The 27,235-nt window shown below is 38.3% G+C and overlaps 1 protein-coding gene across 2 annotated transcripts in view; it reads right to left on the reverse strand.

Moving 5' to 3' along the window:
- Nucleotides 1-25,953, reverse strand: part of pcbp4 (poly(rC) binding protein 4) — a 38,341-nt gene extending 12,388 nt beyond the window's left edge. The window contains exons 1-7 of one of the 2 annotated variants that reach the window (XM_030138135.1): nt 25,607-25,953; nt 12,974-13,158; nt 12,740-12,763; nt 11,349-11,381; nt 10,010-10,126; nt 5,711-5,842; nt 2,715-2,843 (exon numbers count right to left, since the gene is read on the reverse strand). In XM_030138135.1, coding sequence (XP_029993995.1) covers nt 2,715-2,843; nt 5,711-5,842; nt 10,010-10,126; nt 11,349-11,381; nt 12,740-12,763; nt 12,974-13,081 — 543 coding nt within the window. In that variant the 5' untranslated portion in view covers nt 13,082-13,158; nt 25,607-25,953. Of the gene's footprint in view, nt 1-2,714; nt 2,844-5,710; nt 5,843-10,009; nt 10,127-11,348; nt 11,382-12,739; nt 12,764-12,973; nt 13,164-25,606 lie in introns of both variants that reach the window. The other variant, XM_030138134.1, reaches the window with a different exon arrangement.
- Between the last annotated feature and the right edge of the window lie 1,282 nt (nt 25,954-27,235).

The following is a 27,235-nucleotide window of genomic DNA, read 5'->3' on the forward strand; positions in this document are numbered from 1 at the left end:
TCAAAAGCAAATATTTATACCACTGAAACTATTAGCACCATCAGAATGACAAATCCTTATGACACTGTTTATTAAAACTCTCAAGGCTTTTGGTAACACTGACTGAAAATGCACAAGGCAACACTTTTTTTCTGTGTTGCATAGCAATTTCAAAAATAAAAAGTTACACAACACTGTGTGTGGGGCATCGATTGGAAGACACTGGATACGATTCAAAGTTTATACTGGACTGTACAGTTTGTACTGCAAGACTTTACACCACTGCACTGCACAAAGTCACAAAAAAAATTAAACTGCACATTTACAGTAGGACACAAGAAAGTCCCATTTGAAAGAGTTGTACATGCAAATTACTGTACAGTGTCAGGCTATTTTTACCTACATTGCAGCAGAAATTATCCCTAATGATGTCTTCATATGCTACATTCATTTGACTTCAGACATATGGTACTGCGCAAAAGCCTTACAACTGATAATGTGGAAAAAAAGCAATTCAAATAATACAAAAAAAAAAAAACAGTTATACAAAGGCAATTAGTGGATGATGAAAGCATTCACTGTTTGAAATAATGAGAAATTACTTTTATGATGTGCACAAATACCTAGGTGATGTGGAGGTTGAACTAATAGCTTTGATTATTTCAATTCTGATCTGAGAAATGCACCGAAGCAACTAAAAAAAACACTTGCAATAATAATTAATGATCTACTAATCATCCATTGAATAAATAAAACAACATAGTGAGCGCTCTTTGTTGATGTAAGTGTTGAGCTTTCTTGGTTGCAGGCGCTATAGCTGTTTGCCCTCTGGATAAATCAGACGAACAGTGATTAGGATGCATTTTAAGATAAAATTCCTTCACTACCAAAAACAAAAGGTGTAAGTGCAATGAACATGACAATGTATATCTTATCAAGTAGCTGCAGTGTGGCGCCACTGTTTTAAGGCTTAAAATGTGGAGCATCTTCTCCGTGGGCGCAGTCACTGCAAATTCTTTGTATAACTTTGCATAATTTAAATCTTGGAGCCAAAAGCAAGAAGCCGTTGGTACAGAATCCTAATGAAACTTCCAAGCCTTTGAAGAAAGCCCTAGAAAACTGGATCAAACTAGCAATTAGTCAGTCAGGTCCAGCTGCAATCCTAAAACAAAAAGGACTTGTGCACTTCCATGAACACACAGGGAGAAACTGTGCTTAGGGTTGTTTTTCTCTCATCTCTTCCTCAATTTTCTCAAGAGAGCTGTTGTCTAAAGGTGGACAGATTTTGCTGCAGGCCAGTTTGTTTTCTGGTAGCAGCTTACCGGGCTTTCCAACAATAGTCTGTGGTGACCTGAGAGGTGCACCTTTGACTCTACACATGTCTTACTTGGCAGATTAGAGCTCGTAAATCCAAACAGGGAAGAAACTGTGTGTTTTACTGGCCACTTTTCAACTCTAATCAGAACAGTTCTAGAAAAAGGAGAATAAGAGTCCCCAACAGGAACGCTGCACATGTGGACACTGACGTCACAGTTGGTTTGAAACACAAACACACACAGTCTTTTATCTCAGCTCTGCACAGTGACACCACAATACAACGAAATGCATGATTCCCATTTTCACTTCTTCACCTGAACAGACATCATGATCATACATGATTGTCAGCGTATCCTGAGGGCAGCATATAATAATATCACACTGGTGCTGATTGACACCTCTAGCACTCAACATTTGTAGAGTTGTGAATCTACCTGAGGCTCTAGACAATCTTGGCCTCCAAGGACTCTGGACTTTAAAACCCGCTCCCATCCCAAACCCAAACTCAGACTCAATACCTGCTACATCACCAGCTATTTACTCTTAAATACTCTGCTATTTACACTTAAATATTTTTGCAGAGGGATGTCTAAAATTAATATCTATATCTCTGCAATGTTTAAAGTAAATTGAGTTAAACTTTATGTTTTTATAATGATTTGAAATTTCACCCATTATAAGTAAATGGGAGAAAAACAGTTCTAAAAAAATTCATTAAAAATTGAAACTTTGACCTACTTTTCCCAAAATGTAATGACATCTATTCTGGGTCACTATCAGTCTATAAACCCAATTTGGTATGAATTCAATCAATAGTTTTGCTGCTACAGACATTTGAAATTTCGCCAATTATAAGTAAATGGAAAAAAAAAAAAAAGGTTTTAAGAATTCATAAAAAAGTTTAACTTTGACCTACTGTTCCAAAAATGTAATCACATCTGTTCCGGGTCACTGGCAATCTATAAACCCAATTTCATATGAACTCAACCAATAGTTTTGCTGCTGTTGTTAACAAACAAACTAAACCAAAAACAATACCCCTTGTCTCCCCCTTGTACATAGAGTCAATAAAATACACATATGTTTTTATAATGTTAGATTTGTACGAAATTATTGCTTGCCTATTTATATTGTGTATGTTAAATGCCTTGCACTGTGGGCTAGACAGGAACAGTTTTTTGATTCTTCAGTATCTCTAGTACAGATGGAGACTTTCACTGCATAAAAACAGCAGAAGTACACACAACTAGAACTTGCTAAAAATGAATTAACTTTACTGCTGTAGGGGGAACAATAACTGTATGCCAATGAAATTAAAACATTCATGTTAACAGAAAATATTTCGTTCAAGGAGCTGCTGCGGATCTCAAAATGTCAGCATGGTGTAGGTATGAGGAGAGGAATGGTACGCTTCCTACCTCTAGGATTACTGTGCAGATGAGCTTGACACACTGGATTACCGAGTCCTGATTCCCAGATATCGTCACCCCTCGCTCAGTAGAGTTGGGCAGTAAATCCCCGGCCACCTGTATCTGAGCTCCGGTGCTCTGGAAATGATAGGGGTTTTAAAAAAAAAAGATTAGTTGATTCTGAAGATAAGATAAATCGTGATTTTGCTGCCATGACTGAAGGAGCCTGTGGATCCCCACTGACTTTGCTCACCTTATACTTATGTAAGTTTTGTTCGAACAAGCCAACACTACTTTAGTATGTTTAGTTTCAAGTTCCTTAAGAATAGAATAGAATAGAATAGAAAGCAGTTTATGACTTGAAGATGTACTATAAGTGATGTCTGCAGGAAAGCAGTGCTGGTCTGGTGCACAGTGATGCTAATATCAGTGTTTGAGGCCACTATCAAACACACACAACCACAATGTTTCTGACAGTAAGCATGTGTCCTGTGGCAACAAAACAAAACAAAACAAACAAATAACCAACTACTAATTTGGGACATGAATGACCAAGGAAATCTGTCTAACCACAGAAAGTTTAGTGGATGCCACTGCCAGTTAAGGTGATGGCTAAATTGAGAGAGGCCGATTTGCAAAGCAGCACACAGCTAAGGTTACAGTGTCAGATGTCTCTGGCAGCAGATCTGATGGGCTTAATCCCAGTGTTTCAGATGGGCCTTAATAGACTGAAATAGAAAGGAGATTTTTCCTTCGAAAGTTGCCCCTGCTGAGTCATAAGTTGTGCTCATCAGTTTCTATGAACTGTCTTTTCTTGTTGATGTTATCATCATGATCTAAGTTCAGCTTTAGTCAACAGTCAAAGGAATATGATGTTACATGGTTTAAGACTAAGACTATTCTGAACGTCAGGGAAAGGGTAAATGTTAGTGAAAAACCATTTGTTTAGGACGGTGACTACTTCACTTAGGTATGATGATTCCACTCCATGTGTGTTTGCATTTATTTTTAGTATGAGAGTGGCTTGTAAAAACTGTATTATTTATATTTTGTTTCAGAGCAACACTGAAAATAAGATTTTTATCTCAAATAACTGATAATGGTGATGATGGTGAAGATGATGAAGATGATAGACTATAACTTCCATTTATAAAGTACACTGCTGGACAAAAAAGTAATGCGAACAATGCTGTTGAAAGGCATTTATCTTCAATTATGAGATGGGAGCTTCTATGAAACTGGTCCCCAATAACAGGACAGAGGGGCTAAAAATTCAGACCACATGTTGACTAATGTTGTGAAGCAGGTTTGTAAGCACTTTGGGTCTATTTTAAAAATAAATATTTACTGAGATAAAAGAGAAGCTATTTATCAGATAAAACACTTTTTTATATTATTTTACATTATTTTTAATACAAAATTCTGCATGTAACACGGTCAAAAGGACATGAAAATTATGCGCTATTATTTTATTGAATATCTTTTTATTCTCTTACAGGTACATTTTGGGAATAGAACTAATTATGCAAGGCAGAGTGTTTTACAAAAATGACCACTGTTGCAAAATCACTTGCTATTCATTTGTGTTTAAATGGGCAGATTCTGCATGTAATGCCAATGGACATGATGGGTTACACACAAAAACTGGAATGAGACTGAGATTCATGAAAAACCTACATGTCTGGACTAGAAAAACACTAGGATCCTCAAATTTAACACAGTGTCTTTATTTATAGTGGTATATAAAACCATTTCAAGCCATGTTTTCCAGATCAAATGCACTGACACCTAGGTAGGTTTTCCTGTCCCAATTTTGGTCCTATATTTGGCCCCAATATTTGATTAAAAATTCATTAATTTTGGGATGACTCAGAGCAAGAGTATATATTTTTTTCATTTATCTGAGGTCATCATTAGGTACATCCTGAGGGGAAATATGTCTTAATTTGTCTTTTATTATTGGGTCTAAAAAAGCTGGCAAAGTGCCAGGTACCAAAATGAACCCAGTTTCATAGATGCACCCAGATACATTTTCTTATGTAATGTCCCAATATTTATTTTCTTCCAGAGTTACATAAATTTTACACCAAGATCTTGTATCGATCCGCTGTTTAAAGTCTTCTCCAACACATCCCAAAGACTCAGGTCTGAACTCTGTGTCGAATCCATATATGAAAATACTGCCTCATGCTCCCTGAGCCACTCTTTCACTATTTGAGCCTGATGAATCCTGGAATATGATTGTGCCATGAAGGAAACACCTGGACATTTAGTATATTCAGGTTCGGATGACCTCATTGTCGTCAAACCTAGACCTGATCAACTTAACCAACCCTAGATCATAACATTGCCCCCAAAAGCTTGTGCTGTAGGCACTAGGCATGATGGGTAATCACTTTATCCACCTGTCTTTTTCTCCCTGACATGTCCACTCAGGAACAGGATCAATCTGGACTCATCAGACCACATGACCTTTGTTCATTGAAACACAGTCCAGTCTTTATGCTCTCTATTAAACTGATGATTGTTTAAAAAATGAGAAGCTTCTCATTGCATCAGTTAGAGTTAAAGAAAAAAACTTGATGTCAGCAAAAGCAATTATCCAATGGAAGACTCTTACCCACTTTCTCAGTTAAATTCAGTCAGTTTTTTTTTTTTTTTGGTGGGTAGAATATAACCTGCAGTCATGATTTCAGTGTCCATGAGATCACAGTTGGAAAATACTACTTAATTTGTGAATTAATGTTGTGTCTAATTTTAATCTAACCTTTGATATACTTATGCAACATATAAAATTGTGAGTCTCTATAATAGATTAATGCAATTACACAGCAGGGTGAAATCACTTAATGAAGCCATGGAAAATTAAACAGGTCTCTGCTTCAGCTGCAGCTGCTTTTGTCATTTCCAGGATCTGATTTATTCTCTTCATGTTTCTGCATTTGTCCATCCTGTCTGAGCGAGGACAGGGAAGGATGGAGTGGATTTGTGTTCTGGCTGCTCACCTCTCTGATCTCCTTTATCTTGGCCCCTCCCTTCCCTATGAGAGAGCCGCACTGACTGGCAGGGATGACCAGCCTCAGGGTGACGGGTGGTTTGGAGCTGATGGTGCCGTTGGCCACTAGTGCAGTCAGGTCCTGGAGGGAGGAAGAAGAGGATGGGAATTTTAAAAACTCCACAGGAGTTTAGACATGAGCGGTCAAGGTGATAGTGGAGGGTGAGAGAAGTTCTTTGACAGCGGTAACTAAGAAAAAGGTGATTTTCTGAAATTAAATAGCGAATTTGAGTGAGGTTAAAGCTGTTTCAATTAACACGCTGCAAAAATCTAAATCTTACCAAGTGTATTTTTCTCATTTTTAGTCAACATATCTCATCACACTTAAAATAAGACATAATCACCTAAAGAGTAACTTTCAGTGAGATATAAGAACTTATTTTTAGACAATAGATCTTAAAAATCTTATTTCAAAAAATCTTACAAGATAATTTTCACTTGTTCCATTGGCAGATTTTTTTTTTTTTTTTTTTTTTTGCTTAATTCAAGATTCTTTTGCTTAATTCAAGCAAAAAAATCTGTCAATGGAGCACATGATAATTAGCTTGTAAGATTTCTTGAAATAAGATTTTCAAGATCTATTGTCTAAAAATAAGTTCTTATATCTCACTGAAAAGTTACTCTTTCGGTGATTCTGTCTTATTTTAAGTGTGATGAGATATTTTGACTAGAAATGAGAAAAATACACTTGATAAGATTTAGATTTTTTGCAGTGCATTGACCTCCTGAGACCCAGGAAATGTCAGCAAAGTACAAGCTGTTTTTGTTTTTTATTAAATAAGTGCCTGTATTGGAAACATCATGATGCTACTGTTTTTTTCAGATGCAGTTTTTTCAATTTTTATGGAATGTCCTTTGTGGTGGACAGTTTTCTTTTCTTTTCTTTTCTTTTCTTTTCTTTTCTTTTCTTTTCTTTTCTTTTCTTTTCTTTTCTTTTTTTTGTATAAAGTTGTGAAACTCTTGTCCACAAATGTGGACAGAAAACCCATAGCTGGGTCTTAGGAGGTTAAAAATGTCTCAGCTTTGCTTCAGTCAGGTGCAGTTTGTCTCTACTGCATCGCCAGAAATCAAACAAAACAAAGACTGACACAGGGTGATGTTTGAGACTCAGGGGGCAAAAAGGGAATCCATCATCTGCATCTGATTAACCTCTGCATCTCTATGTGTCAACATATGCTGGGAAAAGAAACCAACAAGCTGGTCAGTAACAAAAATGTGTTCTGAAAGGAGTGTTTAATCATTTACATGCTCTGTTGAATTTACCAGGGAAGGAGAAAAATCATGTGACCTTATCATTCTCTGGGCTTTTCATTTAGATATAAAAAACTGAGCTATAACACAATACCTCCTTGTCCTGACCTCATTCATACACTGAATCTGTTCACCTTGGAATTTCTTCCAAAAGACCTTTTGAACATAATTGAATAAGTGAAATATGTCTTTTTATACTTTTATACTGAACATATCATTTCATGTTTTCATAAATTGAGCATATACATAATATTACAGACAGATACTTACACAGCATTACAATGACAAATAAATCAATAATGAGGAAAACAAGAGAAGAAAGACAAAAACACTACACAGGGAAAGCGTCAGCTCTTCAGTAACCTTTTGAATGAGCTCTGACTCATGTGCTTGAGTTGTTCTACTTGAAGGTACACCATTATGTCCTCCACCCAAAATGAATGGGAAGGCACTGAGGTTTCTTTTATGTGAGCAGGATGAGACTTTGTGGAAGAGGTGTGAATAAGGCCACTACAGCAGCACGACAAACTGAGAGTGTGTCATCCTGCTGGGCCGTAACAACACAAATACAGCTGTTTCAATGAGCCATGTGTGTCACATCCATCACAGACCTCCCCCTATAGTCTTCCAATTTCATACAAGATCTATATACAGATAAAATTGCATGGGTACTGCTTGTCTTTTTATACTTATAACATATACTTAACCAATATTTTCATTTCTTTTGTCCTTTGTAATTCAAGTAATAGCCGTAAGATGAAGCGTCACTAGAGTGTAATTATAGATCTGGGGTATGTAACATCTAAAGGAAGAAAAATCCGATACTAGGACTCATTTAACATCAGAGCTGTGTCCAATAGAGTTAAATAACATATCAACGAACAATTACAGAGGAACACTATGGCACAAGAAGCACTGGTGTGTATTTCAGTACCAGTGTCTATTATCTATTGTCTATTGGTGTCTATTATCAGTGCCAGTATTTGAAGGTATTTGGAGCTCATTTATTTGATGAGTGTTTTTGTGCAAGGTAGGAAACATCCTGTGTCTGCGATGTTGTGGGTGGAGACTAAGCTTTTAATTAATGAACAGTGTGTCTCTGTGAACCTTTGAAATGTAAATACACAAAGCCATCTCTTTGCCCATCACGGATCAAGCTACAACAATTCAGTGTGACAGAATTCACAAGATGCTGTTGTTTTTGAAGGGTTTTTTGTTTGGGCAAGTTTGCAAAGTAATTGATTTAAGGGGAGTTTGGTGTAAAGAAGGGACAGTTTGGACATGCAACCCCAGGAGATTTTACTACAAGAAAATGAGTAATGTTTCAATAGCTGAACTTTTAGATTTAAAGGAGACTCTGATGTGGCTCTTGAGCCTCTGTGCTCGGCGTCTATATTTAGTGAAGCGGATCAAGCTCTCTGACGTTGTGTCTCATTAGAAGAGGAGCACACAGCTCGTCTGCACAATCACAAGACTCTGAAAGTCATTTTCTTGATTTGATCTAAAAATACAAGCCACATCTTAACAACTGAAGATTCCAGTACTTTCCTTGCAAAAAGAGACTCATAGCAAATTGGTGGAAATAGCACATCGGGTTACACAAGCACTGCTCATACAAAGAGTTGCTGGACTTAATCCCCAGAGCATATTGTGTTGCGGGTGGGATAAGGACTCCAATAAAGAAAGATTATGCGGCTTTCATGCATGCTGTGCCTTAACACCTGAGATAAAAAACACATGTAATATTGTGGTGTCATCAGATCACTTTACGGCTGATACTATGTTGTTTGCATCATTCTAACAGTACATTCTCTTTTAAGATTAGCAATCAATTTGCATAAAAATGTGCACGCGCTCTGTCAGACTTCATCCATAAAATAAACTGACACAACTTGTGCAAATAATGAGAAAAAGTACAAAGTGAGCCTATGAGTAATCAGAAAGATAGGAATGCTGCGTTTAATACAAAGTGGTCAAAAAGAGACATTACCCCTCCCTTTGTTTTTAATTAAAGGTGTAAGGCATACAATAAGTCAGCTACATTGGAAGCAATGCACAGAGGGTCAGCCAACATGTTGCCATGGAAACTCAAGAGTTTCAGCTGAATTCAGCGTTGAAAGGAGGTGAGTGTGAAAGATCTTTAATGAATACTGCACTGTGCTCCCAGCAAGCATGTGTTTACTGATTCCTGTCGACCTGAGCGGGGAGCACCTGTCTCCTCACCAGTTTCTGCTGTGATGCTAATCAGAATGAAGACAACTCTACCATGTTAATTAGAGCAGTGATGGACAGTCACCGTGGGAATTAATAGCATGAAGAACCTGTCATCTATTACTTATTAGGAAACCATGAGAAGATATACAAAACATTCTTATTATTTGCATTTTTATCGAGGGTATTGAACTATGGATGCCTGTTCCCTCTACAAATAATGTGTTTCCCAATCGAGATATAAAGGCTTTTATGTGTTGCAGCTCTTGTAAAATGGCTTGACAAATTACTAATGTAAGCAACGCACATTACGGGATCTTTTTAGAAGGTAAAATAATTCTGCAGCAGCACCTTCATCCACTTATTCCAAATTTTTATGTGCAGAATAATCTTATCTGAAAGCACATCAAATGCTACGAAATACACTTCCCATTTTTTCTTTCCATCACTTCACTTTAGAGTATAATCGATAAAGATAAAAGCACATTAGTGGTAATATTAAGATGAAGCTCAGGAAATGGCATCTTGCTATAGTTTTGTCAAATGGCTTCTTGCCTTTCTCATTCTCTCACAAACAAGCATTTTAGTTCCACCCAGACTTTTCCAACTTCACAAATCAATTGATCTACATACAATGCAATGTATTGATCTGTTTCTTCTTGAAATACATTTAGAAATATGTGTTCAATAATCAGTCTGTTTGGTTTGCTGAATAATGGTTATGATGCTCTCTTAGCATAAATGATGGCTGAACTTCTATATGATGGTAATGAGTAATGTGTATTACCTCCTCCAGTTTGTATGTGATCATGGTAAAGGCTCTGAAGACACTGTCTGTGGAGCCGGTGATGGTGATGATCCTCTCCGGACAAGAGCCCTCTGAGATGTTGACCCGAGCACTGCTCTGTGGGGTCATAAAATCATTTAAGGTTAGCGGGTTTCAAAATGGTAAATGAGTTTAGAGCAGACAGAGGCATACAGCATGTTACGCCCACGCAAGACGGGGAAGCGGCTTGAGGTATAGGAACATATCTCTGCATTGCAGACTGACAGTGTAGCAGAGATTCTCCTCGAGGGATTGCCCTCAGATAATAAATCTCCTGCCCTCATCTCCCTCCATTTGTGTCCTTGTATTTCCCTGAGTTAAAGTCATATGAGTGGAGAGGGGACAGCGCTCTGACCTCTGGGATATTTTCTCTGGTCACTCCACAGAGTCATGTTCTTGCTTTGGCTGTAAAGCCTCACGAGGGACTGACAGGATGAGGTGGGCACGGTTAGGAAGTAACAAAGGCAAAAGCTGGCTGGATGAATGGTTGGGTGACTAACATGGGTGAGTGGTTTATCTAGCAGCACTGTGGGGCTGCATTGTCCCATGACCTCCCTATTCCACTATTTATCCTTGTGCCTCACGGAGCACAACATAAAAACGTAACATCCAGAGAAAGAACCAAATGAGCAACCACGATGTCACCCTAATTACTTTTAATACAAAGAGGTAACCAAGCGCTGAATGTTCGTTTGGACCTTGAGATTTATAAAATGCAGACAGTAACAAGGAAGTTATTTTAACCAGGGAAAGATAAGAATAGGGATTTGGAAAGGGAAAAAAAGCAGCTCTTGGAGGGACAGCGAGCAATGAGGTGAGAGGATTTAAATTGAAATCAATGTCATTGTTGCCCCAAAGGCAATTTGGACAATGTATCTGTTCTGTATGCTTTTCAGACTCAAAGCTCTCAAACAGGCAGAGAGAATTGTGCTTTATTATTAATACATACGACTTCCAGAAACCTGATCACTGATCCAGAAACACTTTTTGTTAGTGAATAACATTTTTTCTCAGCTGGACCCACTAGACATGTGGTCACAGTAGGTGACCGTGGATGCAGAAAAAGTAAATGTAGGTGGTTCTTGTTTTTTCTATAGATACAGAATAGTGTGTGTTTTCAGCTTTAAATTGCACAAGCACACAAACACAAAACAGGCACACATAAACATGTAATTACACATTAACATGGACAAAAAAAAGCAAATCGCATACACTGCAATGTAAGTATGACAAGCATTTTAGTATCTGCAGAAATGATGAAAATATGTGGTTTAAAGTTCCAATAAAATGGATACTGTACCTCTTCTCGTATTCTTTTCACAGTCTCTCCTTTCTGGAAAAGAAGAGATGAAGGACGGCTTTAAACAGAATCAGTGTGACTTATTTGAAATGAAAGACCAACATCACAGTCTCCTCAACCTCTAAATGAAACCAGGCATTTCAGACCACGTATGGCTGATAGGAATTTAACAGAACAAGTTTCAACACGCAACGTATTGCAGCGTGCATCCTCAATACACTGTTTCAATAAGACATCAAATACAGCTGAGTGTCCAAAGGGTGCATACACCTGTTGTAACGTCTGTCTGTGCAGTGTATGTGCAGACTCTGCTGGGGACAACAGTACTCAGTCAGATTTGTGTCACACTGTGCCACATCCTCTGCTGGTTTTTAGATTGCTTCTTCTCTTCTCCTCCTCTGTTTCCTTTCAGACAAAGTCCATCCAAGCTGTCACACCTTCACTTGCACTTTCATACATTCACTGACAACCTTCTTCTTACAAATAGTATGATCTCAGTCACTGGTCTACCCTGTTATTTGTTATATTCTTGGAGAGCTTATTATTTGTGGCCCATTGTGACTCTTCTATTGATGAGAAAAAGATGAAAGGTTTACCAAAGAGATGAGAAAGGAAAGGCTTGGAGGTTGGAGTAGTATGTTATTAGTCCAAGTAGTGCAGATCAAGTGCTTCACTCTGTCAGGCTGGACAGTACACGGCACACCAAACAAACCTCCTTTTCACTTTTCTCTAATATTTTCTTTTTTGCCACATACATCACACCATCTATTGTGAAATCCTCCTTTCCATCTCTCATTACTTTGTGCATTCATTAATCCCCTGTCCTTCACTTAGCTTTTAATGATGCCCTTTGTAGGTGTTGTATTACATGGCATGATAGCAGGAGCACTGAAGCATCACAGTACAGCCAGGCCCCTCCTAACAGACACTAAAAGGCCCCACAAGGGGCCAACAGTAATATGTCTTTGGAGCTCAGTTTCAACAAGAGGCTTGCAGTCAATGCACTAATGTTTTTGTTTGATGGATTACTTGCATTGCATTATGGGTGGTGGGGAGGTCTTCAGAGGGTTGGTTTGAGGCAATTACATTTAGGATGGGGATATTCAGAACAACAACTGTTTCTTAGAAGGCTTTGTGCTTGGCATTGATTTAGGAAAAGAATGAAGACAGAAAGGAAAATTATTCCACAATGGCTGATTATGAAGTCACAGAACTAGCATCAATAACGGTTAGAGTAATGGCAAATCTGTGTACATAAGATTAGACACGGGTCATAGTCTTTCGAAACATTGAATGCATCTGCTTAAGAAACATTCTTTCATTCCATCCTTCTCTTATTAATGACAGACTTACTCTTTTCATCAGTTACTTAAATGTAAAAAAAATCTTACCTTTCCTATGATGCTGCCAACCTCCTATAACACACATCATAAAAGATAAAACGCTCGTTAGAGAAAGAAAATTCAAAATGAAAAAGCATTTAAGTCATAAAATGCTTTAATAATAAATAGGATCTAAATTAGTAACAAGATTTCTGAAGAAAAGACACATCCTGTGCTTAAATACGATCACGGGCGCTAAAGGCAAGCATTCATTCATAAACAATGGGAGCAGAGTGCCTGTACCTTTCCATGCATGAGCAGTCGTAGTGTGAGGGTCACTCCCAAGCCCCCATCTCCAAAGTCCTGCTCACAGTTCATAGTTATGTGGGAGTGGCACTCAGGGAGACGCATGAACAAGGCTCATTCGCTGGTCACACAGTCAGACGAAGGCCAGCGCTCGTTCTCTGGCTCTCCGAAATCCTTCAATGCTGCTCTAAGACAGAGAGTGAAGGAATGAAAGAGAAGTGAAAATAAATTGTTAATGAAACATGTTCTAAAATTTGCAACACTTCATCCTGCTAAATAAATGTATGTGTTTATAGCTCATGGATGCACATGTTCAAATCCTGTGAGAAACACTCATTTAATGTCATTAAATATTATACCCCATCATTAAAACTAATAATGGTGTTTTATTTGATTTCTCAGAAACTGTACTGCAATTGTTGACTGAATGTTAATTGCCTTAGATCAAAAGCATTCATTCAAATCAAAGATGAAACAAAACAATTCTACAACCAAAGGCACCAGATTAAATCCAATATTTATGTGAGGAACTTCTTCATTAGTTTGAGTCGATGTAATGTGAGTTATAATGAAGACCACTGTGTGCAGCATATTGACCGGCAGCAGCACTGTCAGCAATGTTCATCTCCACAGAGCTTTGAGGTCCTAGCAGACTGTGAGTGGGTACCAGTGACTACAGGACTACAGAATTTGTGTCTTCATTATCTGAGGAGCAGCGTCTCTGACAGTAAATTGAGTGAGTTTTGGAATTGGGTGAAAAAACAAAACAAAAAAAAGTTTCAGATTAAGCATGGCATGAGATTCATGCAAAGTTAATCAAATTCAATTTGAAGCAGTTTCCATAAAATTGAAAATGTTTGGAATTTCTTTAGGGACTCATTTTTATCTTCTCCATCACAGTCTGCTGAAAGAAAAAAAAAAACTCTGTTCTGGGGAGACAGAGCAGAAATTATACACTCACAACAAACGAGAGGCATCTGTACTGATCCCAGAATGACAATGTGCAGCAGCTCTGTGCTTGTCAGTTATGTGACATACGGTATGATGATAGATGTGTTGGCTGCTCACAGTCTAAGCACCAAGTATATAATTAGCTCATGGATAATTCAGGTTTCCTGTTGATTTACATTTTCTTACATTTGTCAGCATTGACATGGGGCGTAAAAGTATAAATATGGTATAAATACAGGGGAGGAATATAGCTTGTCGCTGCATGATATGCTGAACTCTGACTGCTTCATCATCATAATAAAACCCCCAAGGTTTTCCATTATTAATCAACATGAAATGAAAAACTTTAAAAAGGTTTCCATATCACGCCTCACATGACTTTTAATAGTCACTGGGAGTACAATCTAACAACTATATTTCTCAGTAGCAACACACTAACAGGGAACTTGTTTGTCTGCCAAATGCATTTCAACCATCCTACAGCCCCAGCTTACACCAGCCTACGACTGCAATCCTACTCACGCCACTTGACATATGTGTGTGTTTTTTATAAGTCTGAATGCCGTCTATAGATCGGCTGAGCCACGTGAGGAGATCATGTTTAATAAATGGGTGTTATTTTAGATGAGGTCCAATTCCAAAGAGCCTTGTTCCAGGCAGGTTTATTGCTTTTGCTTAGTGTGCAAGGCCATCACTCCTTCTTTGATTTATTTATGCACTGGATGCTTGTAAAGACATGTTTAAATGCTCACACATATCCATCTTGAGATGTCACAGAGCTTAGCTGCCTGTTTGTTTTTCGCATAAGTCCAAGGCATGACATGCCTGACACGTTTGTTCATCAAAATGGGGCGGTAAGTAAAGCAAAGTGCCATTTTGCTGGCGTACACTGCACCAAACTGAACTTCCTCTGTTTTTTGAAGATAGATGTTCATTGTATTGGGGTACAAATTAATAATAAGCTCATCTCCATTCTGTTCCCACAAACAAAGCCGGCGGGGTTAGGTGGGGATAAACAAAAATAAAAAATTTTGGTTCCTGTCAGCTAGAAATACACGGCCAACTAATCATGACTTAAAGCTTGATCGATGTATCCTGAACACATGTTCACAGAGCACATTTGTGCAAGCCGTGGGCTAACTTCATTATGTTTAGGCACTGAAGGGCATGGCTAAAATGTTAGCACTTTATTGCATTAGGAGTTAATGGTTGGAGGGATCATTATGTGCAGCTCTGTGGGTTGATAACAAGGCATGTGCTCTGTGTCTGTGTGAGGGTGGTGAGTCTCTGAACTCCTCATTTCCAGAATCCCAAGCAGCAGCGTTCCTGGATGAACAGAGCCCCTCTGTTCTAAATTAGAGCTGCAAACTCACAACAGGGAATTAAGCAAAGTGCAGACGGCAGCATTGGGCTGCCAAAATACAGTCAGACCTACAGAGAGGCGGCCAGCCCATCTACTGTCCAGCTATCCTTGTCTCTGACAGCGTAACCTTGGTCCTGCAATGCCTCACTGAATCTAGTATGCGGGAGCTTTTGTTTGGAGCTACTGTTCGTATTTTGAATTCAAAATGGCTGACACAAAATATGTAAACAGTAGCAACTATACTCTACAGTATATACATATACATATAAATATATATTTCTACTGGTCACAATAACACTGACATAATGCCATGAGTTCTGGGAACATGGTGATGTCACTACAATAAACTCACACACAGGAAGAAACACCAGTGGTGAAACATTTATCCATCTCCATGACTGGAGGTTAATTTGAAAGTGTACAGGATCATTTTATGATAAACACTGACAGGGTTTATTTGTTTTTCCAAGTATACTGGCTAAAATGTGGGTTTGGTTAGAAATCTTTCTTGTCATCAGACCTCTTGTGTGTCTTGAGATATCAGTTGAAGTTACACTGGAAAAAATGTCCCTCTAAAAACAAGTAAAAAACAAATTAATACAAGATATTTTTGCTTGAATTAAGCAAAGAAAAAAAAAAAAGTCTGCCAATGGAACAAGTGAAAATTATCTTGGTAAAATTTCTTGAAATAAGATTTTCAAGACCTATTGTTTAAAAATAAGTTCTTGTACCTCACTGAAAAGTTACTCTTTAGGTGATTGTCTTATTTTAAGTGTGATGAGATATTTTGACTAGAAATGAGACAAATACACTTGGTAATATTTAGATTTTTTCCAGTGTATCACGATACCAAATGTCAGTTGTTAATGTAGAGATGCGTTAAAGGTTCAGTTTGTGAGATTTGCACATGCTCATGTTGGAATTGGTTTGTTGACATTGGCTAACTCAGTTTCTAAACTAAAGACTGTCTGAGTTGTTTATCTATGATAACTGTCAGTGACTTTGAAGTAGAGGATTCTTTTACATGATATCCTTATTGTCCCCCCAGTTCTTTGTTTGCTTGTCTTTTTGTCATATACAGTGGTAACAGTGTGCTATGTTAGCTACCATTAGCTTAGACATACTGTCTACAACAAAGGAGCAGCTCAAGGCACAACACAAACTAAAGTGGACGTACAAGGATGTGTCAATCTTACATTTTGAACCTTAACATTAGTGATGGCAATGATAACGAAAGCTGCCATAATAGAAACTGGAAAGGAAAAAAAAAAAAGACAAATATGTTTTTTGGGTCTGCCAAAGCATACATCAAAGCTGCCATGGATAAAAGCAACCTGCATACATCCCTTGACAGCCACCAGCAATAGTTTTTTTTTGCCATGTTTTTAGGAGCATCGACTCCAGAGAGACTGTCAAGATGAAAAGGATGTTGTACAACCCGCTTGTCTAGAGGACTGGACACCTGTTCAGAGACAACCGTGTCTCTCAAAACAGAAGGCTCTGGGTTGGCTTAGAGGAAATGAAGAAGGAATGAGGACGTGCCTTGTCTCCATGGTGAAAGACGGAAACAGGGTTCCCCTCTGCATACAGTACATACAGGGGGTCGGTGTCGTGGTATTGAGTGTCGACTCGATGAACACACAGATAGGATGTCCCCCGGGCGAGCACATATAGAGCAGTAAGTGAGAGGGTGTCAATGTGTGTACACGCGCATGCTAAGGGCAAGAGGTGAAAGACCATTCACACACACATACGACCACGTTCACAGGTCTGTGTGCACCAAAACAAAACACACATACAGCTGCTGGGATGAAAGGAGCCAACAATTCACACACAGACATACTGCACACAAAAAACTGAGACATAAGAGTAGACACCCTTTGATGTGTTAAGGAGTTGTACAGGAGGACTTACGGCAGCTTTCTGTCAGCAACAAACTGAAACTTATGCGTGAGTACACTGGATGACACAATGAGAGCGTCACTGAGATGACGGAGGAAGGACCACATGGGGTACAGGAAGGAAATAAGACTCCTCAAGACTCCTTTCAACATCAAAGTCATCCCTTCAAATTTTATCTCTATATAAAAATACACATATGTTCCATCTATGGCTATGAATAGTTAGACAGTGAGTTTTCAACACAGAACACAAACATCTTCAACTAAATCATGACTCCACGCCAATTGATTAAATGAACCCTGGCTATTCCAAATATTAAAGAGGCCCTGCTTATTTGGAGTAGCTTTAACTGCAAGCAATACAGGGATTCATCAGTAATAGCAGACTGTGCTGCAGACTACAACAGGCCTGATAAAATACATTCATCCCCAAAATCTTTAACTAATTAACCCTTAAGGACCCCCCAGGCCATTTTTGTACATTTTTGTACATTTTTGTCCTTTTTTCTTTTTTCATTTGGTGATTAGTAAAGCTGTGTTAAAGCTTATGGCATGAATTTCTGCAAGAATGTTTCTTTTCTGACATTTTCTTAATCTAATGCCAGTTCCTGCTACAGGTCCATTATACATCACTGACACTTTTTGCCCCCCCAGGGACCCTAGGGACAAACGTACACGCAAAAAACTGAAAATCAGTATATTCTTTTAACGGCGTTTTTCTGACAAAATCTATTAAACCATTTCAGTTCTCCTCGAAAATACCAAATGTTTAATCATTTTCAGGATTTTAACCCTATAAAAAGTTTAAATGTTTAATGCCCCTGTTTTATTAAAAAAAAAAAAAAAAAAAAGAAGAAGAAAGACCCCAAAAAATATGAGATATTTTCCATATAATGTGTGGTGGAGGAATGTGGCATTGTTGTGGTATTGAGTCTTGCATGTGTCAGAAAAAAGCAATAACTCTGATTTCATTTGTATTTCTAGTTTTTGTGCGGTGCAGAACACTCATGGCAAAAAATGCCTTAGTGGCTCACATTGCAACAACATTTTTATTCTCACATGAAAAAATACAAATACCACAATCTCACTATTCATTTTATAAATAAAAAATATCTAGTTTTTCATAAATAGTAGCGACATTGTGTATTGGCATTTAAAGGGTTCTGTAAAGGATTGAACTGTTGGTAGTTTTGAGCAGAGCTGATGCTGTCTGAGAGAATAATGCAGAAAAAAATAGAAAGATGTTTCTTTTTTATAATTAATTTTAATTAAGTCTTTTTTAAATGTGTTTTTTTTTTTTTTTTTTTTTTTTTTTAATGAAATGCTTTGTTAATGTCAGAAATGTGTGGAAAATGTCCATTACAACCTTCAGATATCTTGTCTGATAAACAACCTCAGGGCTAAAATGTAAAAAACATTAAACAGAAAAATTCTTACTTTAGAAAGTCTGTAATTAAAGAATGAATGGTATGTTTGATCAGTGTACTTAATTAGACAGTTAAGCAGTTGGATACCAAAGGTTTGCATGGAATGGTGCTGATGTTAAGGCTGGAAATCATCAGGGGAAATATGTGATTTTGATATATTTTGCCTGACTAGTGGAATAGGATTTGCATTTTTACATTTTATGAAGATGGTAATATTCTTACTTGTAATCTAATAAAATATATCTTTATAGTGTCAGTACATATTACTCCACAGACTCTTACATGTTAATGACAGACTCTATTAACACACAATACTGGCCTAGTAACATTAATACTACAAATGACCCATAATTTATTGCTCTTTACTCCAAATTCAAAAGAATGAATGTCTGTGGGAAACAGTGAGAAAAGTAAAGTAACCAAAACAAAGATAAGATAAGATAAGATAAGATAAGATAAGATAAGATAAGACGAGATAAGATAAGATAAGATAAGATAAGATAAGATAAGATAAGATAAGATAAGATAAGATAAGATAACTGGGGTAGTTCAATTGTCTTGGCAGCATATAAAAAGCAGGGTTACCGTAAAGTGACAGTAAAGTAATAAAATATGTAGAATACAATAATAAAACATATATATTAATATAAAATAGTAAATACACATATATAGAAATTTACAGACCAATGAAGAAAACAATTAGTTAACTGTAAGTTTGTGATATGAGGTCATTCACTGTATATAATATCATAAATATTTGAATTATTTGTGATAGTTTTGTCCATACACTATTATAAAAATAGTTGCATGAAACTACCAAAAATATCATTTTATTATTTACACATTGTTTACCACTGGCTGAAGCTTGTCAAATAACATCGTTTCAGTTTAATTGATAAATAGCAGAAGAATACCAGTTTATTTTTCAGTTATGTAAATTTTTGGCTAATGCACAGAATAAAGAACAATATCATCAATTGCAATAATGTATCTGAAAGTTAATAACTCACATTTCAATATCGTGACAGCCTTTAGTCCTGTCATCATGTTGAGCATGTTCAATATACTGCACATCCCTGGTGGATTTGTAAAGAAAGTGAAGACCCTGGTGCTAAAATATCACTTGCTTGTGTCTCTGTTGGTTGTCTGTTGGGATGGGTCAGTGTGGGGTTTTTTTTGTTTGTTTTGTTTTGTTTTTTGCTGCTGTCGTAACCAAACAATTTCCTGCAAAGGATCAATAAATTATCTATCTATCTATCTATCTATCTATCTATCTATCTATCTATCTATCTATCTATCTATCTATCTATCTATCTATCTATCTATCTATCTATCTATCTATCTATCTATCTATCTATCTATAAGTCACATTTTTGGACAATTCAAGTTGAGCATAAAACATGTTGTATTTGTTTAGCTAAGTCCACCCTATAAATAGTTCGAACAGACTTTTTTGTGACTTAAGTACTTTCAGCGTCAGGGTCTTCAAATGTAAAAATATCTGTCCCTCTGGTGCTCTTCAGCTTGGGGATCTTACCAGTTGAATGTTGTAGAGGAAATGTGAGGCACTCAGAGGGGTGATGAATATAAAACGTTGTTTTTACAGTTACTATGTCTGAATAACCAAGAGATATTAAAGCTGTTTAAATGAGTCTCCTTTTGAACACCCCAGATTTCTTCTTCTACAGCACTCATCTTGTAAATGAATGTTCTTTGAAGTAACTTATTAATTGATGAATACGTTAAGCGCGGAATATGCATGTACTTTAAGTCATAAAAGGACCCTCCACATTCTCTGCGACAAAAGAGCGAGGGGAAGGAAAAAAAAAAGGAGGTGACTCTTCAGCGGTGAAACAGGAGAGGCTTGAAATTACAGAGCAGTGTTTCATCTCTCAGCATGTCTGTCTCAGCTCTGTCACATATAATGGGAGGGGTCAACCCGTGGCGCAGGGGCGACTGTCCTCTTCTATCAGCCGCCGGCTTCATCTGGTGTTAAAGCAAAACCATGTCAGCCTGCAGTGCGAATCGCCTGTCAGCCACAGGGCCCTAGAGAGGGTTATCAGACCCGGGGCTGCCTGCTGCTCCTGGAGCCAGCTCGGCTTCTCCTCAGCAAAGAGGAGGCCAACAGCTGTGTTCACTGTAGGCACTGAACCTAAATGTGGGCTGACGCTGATAAGATTACCCTAAGGCAGTGCATTTTTCATCTATTATCTGTAGCATTTTAAAAAGATAAAAAAACAAAAACCAACAACAACTGTATTGCACAAAGCCTTCTATGGAGAAAAAGTCTGTGCAACGAGAACTTCTAACTCAACGTGTAGTGACAAAATTATCTGCAAAAATTGTGTGGGAAGACATTTCCTGGCTGACATGATGAATTTAGAGCACTGTCAGGATGATTATTAAATTACATTCTTACTCATAACAAAATATTAAAATGTATCCCTCTTCCTCGAAACATATTTTCGACTACATCAGAACAAAGCCATTCTCGTCTACACATAAAAGCAGATTATTTCTCACCATACCAGCTGTCAGTCCACTTTTAGCAATGTGATGAGAGCTGGAGAGTTACTGTATGTATAAATTATTGCCATCAGAAGAGTGTGTCACATCTCACAGTGATGGGAATCAATACTTTCAGGGTTTGTTCTTGTCACGGCACCTCACCATCATGTCAGTCAGTCTGCACGGCTTAGATACAGATCACCTTCTGCGGTGGAATTTGCATAATTAGAAGTGAATCCAATAGCTAATGAACAGCAGAGTAATTGACACACTATTATAGCAGTCTGTCTTAAGCCAATAGTTTCTGGGACTGTCGGAGCAGAGCAGTATTTATTTAGTTCCCGCTCAGTGGTTACTAGTACGCGTAGGCATATCCTTGAAGGAATGTGGTCACTCACTGAAAAACATACATCGATCAAGTGTTGATTATGTTGTTTTTGCAAAGGATCACATCTCCTCATTAAGAAAACTCAGGTTTCTTCCTCCTTTTTATTACAGCCAACAGGGATAAAGCACCACAAACATACAGATAATGAATCTTACAGGGCCGTGTTTCTAGCCTGTCAGTTGTTATCTCCCATGTGGCTGTTGGTTCCAGACACACAGTGACACCGTCTGAGCCTGTATTTATACTGGCTTTGGTTAGAAAGGGGACACTGTGGCCCAGGCCTGTATACTTCACCCATGTCATTTTGCTTCTTTTTCTTGTTTACAAAAGAGAAGAACAGTTTTATATTATAGATTTCTCAAATTTAGCATAACTCTCCACTGGTTTTGTCACATGATACAGTGCTGTTCTCACTCGATTACGCAGTTCGACTTTTCCTGAATGTTTATTCCTGTGGATTCAACGCTGGAATTTTCTGGTGATTTGCTTTGCCTTGACTTACAATAGCATGCTTTTTATTATTAGAACGCTTCTATTAGGACCATATATCATTCTGAATGGTTCTTTTGGCGTGGTGGAGAATACACTTTGGCAGGGTATTAACTCCAGCTTTTATCCCATCCCTCTCACTGGATGAAGGTCACTCTCTCTATCTGCAAAATGACTTTCCTCTCTTCTCTTTCATCCCTGCTTTCCTCCCATCCTCCACACCAGGGCATGAGTCAGAGAATCTGACACCTCAGAGGCAGCAGAGAGGAGAGGGAGGAGAAGAGGAGAGGAGAGAGACAAATTGAGAGAGAAAGAACGAGAGATGGGGGCAGTTGAAGTGAAAGGAGAGGAGCTGATCAATATTTCTAAGTAACCTGAGAAGATATGGACCGGCACTGCGTTCTTGATCTATACGACACTGTATTATTAATGGCAATTAAACTCATCACAGCACAGATGGCGCAGGAGCCTTGCTCACAAATCACCGTACAGTATCATATAGCAATGCACAGTGATCAGCACTGTATGGTTGCTACTGTTTACAGCATCCTACACTTCAGTTAGCCAGGTTGGTTGTGTTTTAGTTGGTGTAACACGTTGAGCAGAAACTACATATTACATAAGCTCCACAACAAACTGAGCACAAACCCAAAAATAGTGCAGTCCCTGTTAAATATTTCAGGCACTCAGCAGCTGAAGGGGGATAAAAAGCTTCTCTCCGTCTTGGTTGCAACACAAAAACACACACACATACACAGATGCAGATGGCCATTGAAAGAAAAACCTCCATTTAGTGCACTGTAGAGTAAAGCGGATTACTGCCACGAAGGCAGTCTTTTAGCTTATTTATGTGATATACAGCACTTACTAACTGGAGTGGCGTACTTAGCATACACCTATGCCCATTCCTCGAGTCACTTTCTGTAGATTTAGCACATACACAGCATGAAAGCTGCTCTTTGAGGATGACTTCAAAACTAAATAAGTCACGCTCATGAGACTCTTTGCGAGACACAACAGGAGAGTCATGAGTCCGGCTGGGTCAATCGCTGGAGCTCAACACAGTGCTATCTTTTCATAACAGGGACAGCCTGGGGCTCTGTCAGCCAATGGGTCCGTCTTAAGAACAGCAGTGAGGGTCACATTATGTTTCAAAGAAAGGCCTTCTTTATAGCAGAGAAAGAAGAACCAAAGAAGAAGCTAAAGAATTTATACTGTGTGTTTGTACGGAAGTCACCAGATCATCTATTAATACATTTAACATGATTGAGTTTCATGCCGTTTCTTGTACAACCTAATCCATTTCATGGTAAAACACAGAGATAATGAACATGTAATAAAAATCTATTCTCACTGACAAAGCCAGAAAGTATGCTAAGTTAAGCCATGAGAGTCTGTATGTATTAGATAGTGACAAGCACAGGTTAATTACCCAAATGCAGGTTAATTGCTACAGGGGATTTATCTCAGATATTGGAGAGGAAATTAATTTGTAACACAACAACGCTCCTGTGACAACAACACTAAAATGAAAGCCTGAGAGACTGTGATATCACTAATTTGCCTCATGAAATGTTGACTCCAAAAGCATTACAAGTTATTAGCTGTATAGTTTTACACATGTAAAAATATGCAGCTTTAATGTTGACATGGAGAGGATATGCTGCGCAGAATTCCTGATGTTTATCTTTGGAAACACTACTGCTCCGTTGTGTTGTTAAAGGCTAAATTATCCAGGAAGGCTGCTCTGGTATTCTCTCCATCAGTAAAGGGTGATTGAATATCCATGATCTCTCTCTGCAGATCGCTCTTGTGTTTAATAGAAGAAAGCTGCTGCACTGGGCTGCATTTACTTGATGACTACAAACTAACTGAGCAAGGTGCCTACCCCCCCGCCCCCAAACTCTGCAAGAACAGCATCTTAGTAGATGAGAGGGATTATTGGCAGTTCCCAGACGTTGGAGCAGCATGTGTCAGGTCTGGCTTCTGTTATTTATGAAGCCTCTCAGCCCCAGCCCTCATGCTGCAGCAGAGATGCAGGTGGGGTTTCATTATTGAAGATGCTCTTCCACTTCTTATTAGATCTCTGACTCTCAGAGTGCATTAAGGAATTGCATTTGGACAGAGAGTCAGCAATACATGATGTCTGTTTTTGTAACCATGGAGCCCCTCTAACGGAAATGTGTGTCTCTGCCACTCACATCAGCTAAAATGTACGTGCAATTCCCCTTTTCCCTTCTCAGGAACAAACATTATGTATTTGCACTCTAGCATCTACCCCTTTACCAAACTCTCACAGAAACAGAGCAGAAATTCCATTCCTTATTGATCTTTGTTATGTGCTTGGAAAGGTATATGAGAATCACCTTTTTCAGATTTATTCAGTAATGTTGCAAAGGAATCCTCTAACAAAATCTCCCACAAAATGTTTACAATCTCTCACTAAATAATACACAATTCCCCTCTTTGTTCTACATTCTAACAGATGTATCAACATTGGAGGTGTGCATGCAACATTCATGAGCATCTCCAGGCAGCGAAGACCATAATTTCAAGAATCAATCAGCTGGTTCAGTTGCACATGGTTTTTTATTGATTCTGTTTTACCAAAGAGTGTAACACTGATCAGTTTCTTCAGGTTCTTTAGGGGCCCTTGCGCTAAAATAGATGGGTTTTAGGCCTAAAGCATTTGGGTGTGATGAATATAGCGAAACAGAAACACACCATATGTAATATATATATATTTTCCATTGATTATTTGTTGCATTGAAACCTATAGTATGGTTAATTAAGATGTTTACAAGTCTGTTTGTGTTCTTCATTTGCAGTATGTTGCTAATATTTGTCTCCTTTGGGTTGAGACTTAAAGATATCTCAAAACTTAAAAGATTTCAACTGCATTTGTACTTAGAGTTTACAAAATTTACTATTCTCCACTATTAGATAAGAACTACCATTTGGTAAAAACAGGCCCAAACAACTGATATTGAGTTTTGGTTCTGATTTGGACCAGCTTATCAAGACAGTTTTTCTATCCACTGTAAGACTAATGCAATTAGGCATCTTGGTGAATAATGGTGCTGTCACACACACTCGCTGCCTCAGCACCGAGCAGGCGCCCACAGTACGGACTTGTTGAGAATGATCTTTGTGTTCAGGACTGGCCTGGCCAGAGGCAGCCACTTTGGTTATTCTAAAACCATACACACACAGGACAACAACTGTTTCCCCGGTCGTACTGTACCTCTACTCATCTGCTGACTTTGGACAACATGCTGGATCTAACAGCCACATCAGTTTATGTCTCATTAATCCACATATACACATGAATGTAGCCAATGACTAGAACATGTGTAGTAACCTTGCCTCAAAGGAAGGAATCTGTTAAAATAAAAATGTCCATTTGTAATTGTGTAATCGCACATCAAGAAAATGTGAAAGCTGATGAAAAATATGTTTCTGTGCTCAATATAATTCGACGGAAACACACAACTTGACAATCTTTAGTCACCCTGAAGATAAGATCTGTTTTAAGTTGGAGATTTGGGAACATGCTGTCCGATAATGTTTTTATTCTAAGCAGCAGAATCTTAAGTCACTTACCTGTTTTCATGTAAAAGGTCTCGGGCTGCAGTTCCCACTAAAGTATCCCCATGGATGGTTGTAAACCGGGCTTTGTATCCACATAGAGTCCAATGACACGGACGTGCGGTGCGGACTGTCCTCCCGGTGTGTCAGCAGACTGGGAGCGCAGGGCGCCTGTGCGCTGAGCAGAGCAGACACACACGCACACACACACACACAAACACACACACACGCACAGATGCAGGCGACGACCACCCTGTTCCCCCCCGTTCACTGTGGACCGAGGTAGTCCGTTAGGACAGAATGCACTCTTGAGTGGAGATCCTTTGCCTGAGCCTCCACTATCCCTCCGCTCCTCGGCCGGTGCGGCGTGTTTCTGTCCCCACAGGACCTCTGCTGGGAGCGTGGAGCGCGTCTCTCTGCGCGTCGCATCGGAAATTGACACATTCAGGATCACTGAGCCCGTGCGTGGTGTGAAATCATAGCATATCCGGGGAAATTACACTACATTGAGTGGATCAATCAGTCACTTCAACATTTGCACCATTACCTTGTCTCAATTAGGTTATATTAAGTGTGGAAATGAAAAAAAATTGGCACCCCATAGGGAAATGCTCATATTCGTATTCATGACAGTCATAGATCTTTGCATATTCTTATATAACACCCCTGTTTTTAATTGAAAACACTATATAACTCAAAGATAATATGAGACAAAACAAACAGTCCCCTAAATGTCACGAGGTGTACAGACATATTTATAGGCTTCACTGAAAAAGCCTAATGGTAATCCTCAGATTTTATACTGCAGCCATGAAGCAAGACAGACGCTGTGGATATAATCTAAGCTGAATGGGTATTGTGTAAATTTAGGATTTTTGTGGGTTTTTTTTTTTTTTTTTTCTAAAGTTTTTCATGTCCCCCCCCCCCCCCCCCCCCCCCCCTCTCTCTCTCTCTCTCTCTCTCTCTCTCTCTCTCTCTTTCTCTCTCTTACGGTGCCATCTAGTGTATTTATTTTGCAGCTGCAGTCCTGATGCATTCCCCCCCCCAATTCTACAAAAAAGGAACAGTTGTTTTATGCAATTCTTCAACAATTCAATTCACTGCAATTCATTTAACAATTCTTTAACGACATTCAGTACATTGATGCATTTCATGAAAATAAACTGGTAGTTAGAAAGGAAATTCATTTATTTAGTACAGGAACATCTTATATATATACATATATACATACATATAGATAGATAGATAGATAGATAGATAGATAGATAGATAGATAGATAGATAGATAGATAGATAGATAGATAGATAGATAGATAGATAGATAGATAGATAGATAGATAGATAGATAGATAGATAGATAGATAGATAGATGTGTTTCCTTGTACTGATATTACTGAAGGTGTACAAATTAAACAAGTCCATCAGTCTACCCCAGCTGTGGCTACAAATGCAGTTTACCACCACCAGAGTGTGAATGTGAGAATGAGCGAATAATGGATCAATAATGTAAAGCGCTTTAGGGGCACAAAAAGCACTACAGAAATCCAATCCATTATCATTATCATTATTATTATTATGCCCTACTGGATTGCATCTTATTTGTAAAATATTCAGAAATAATAGGCAGTGGTGGAATAGATCAGT

Source organism: Sphaeramia orbicularis, chromosome 7 (assembly GCF_902148855.1).
Source record: "Sphaeramia orbicularis chromosome 7, fSphaOr1.1, whole genome shotgun sequence".
In the NCBI taxonomy this organism is placed as follows: Eukaryota; Metazoa; Chordata; class Actinopteri; order Kurtiformes; family Apogonidae; genus Sphaeramia; species Sphaeramia orbicularis.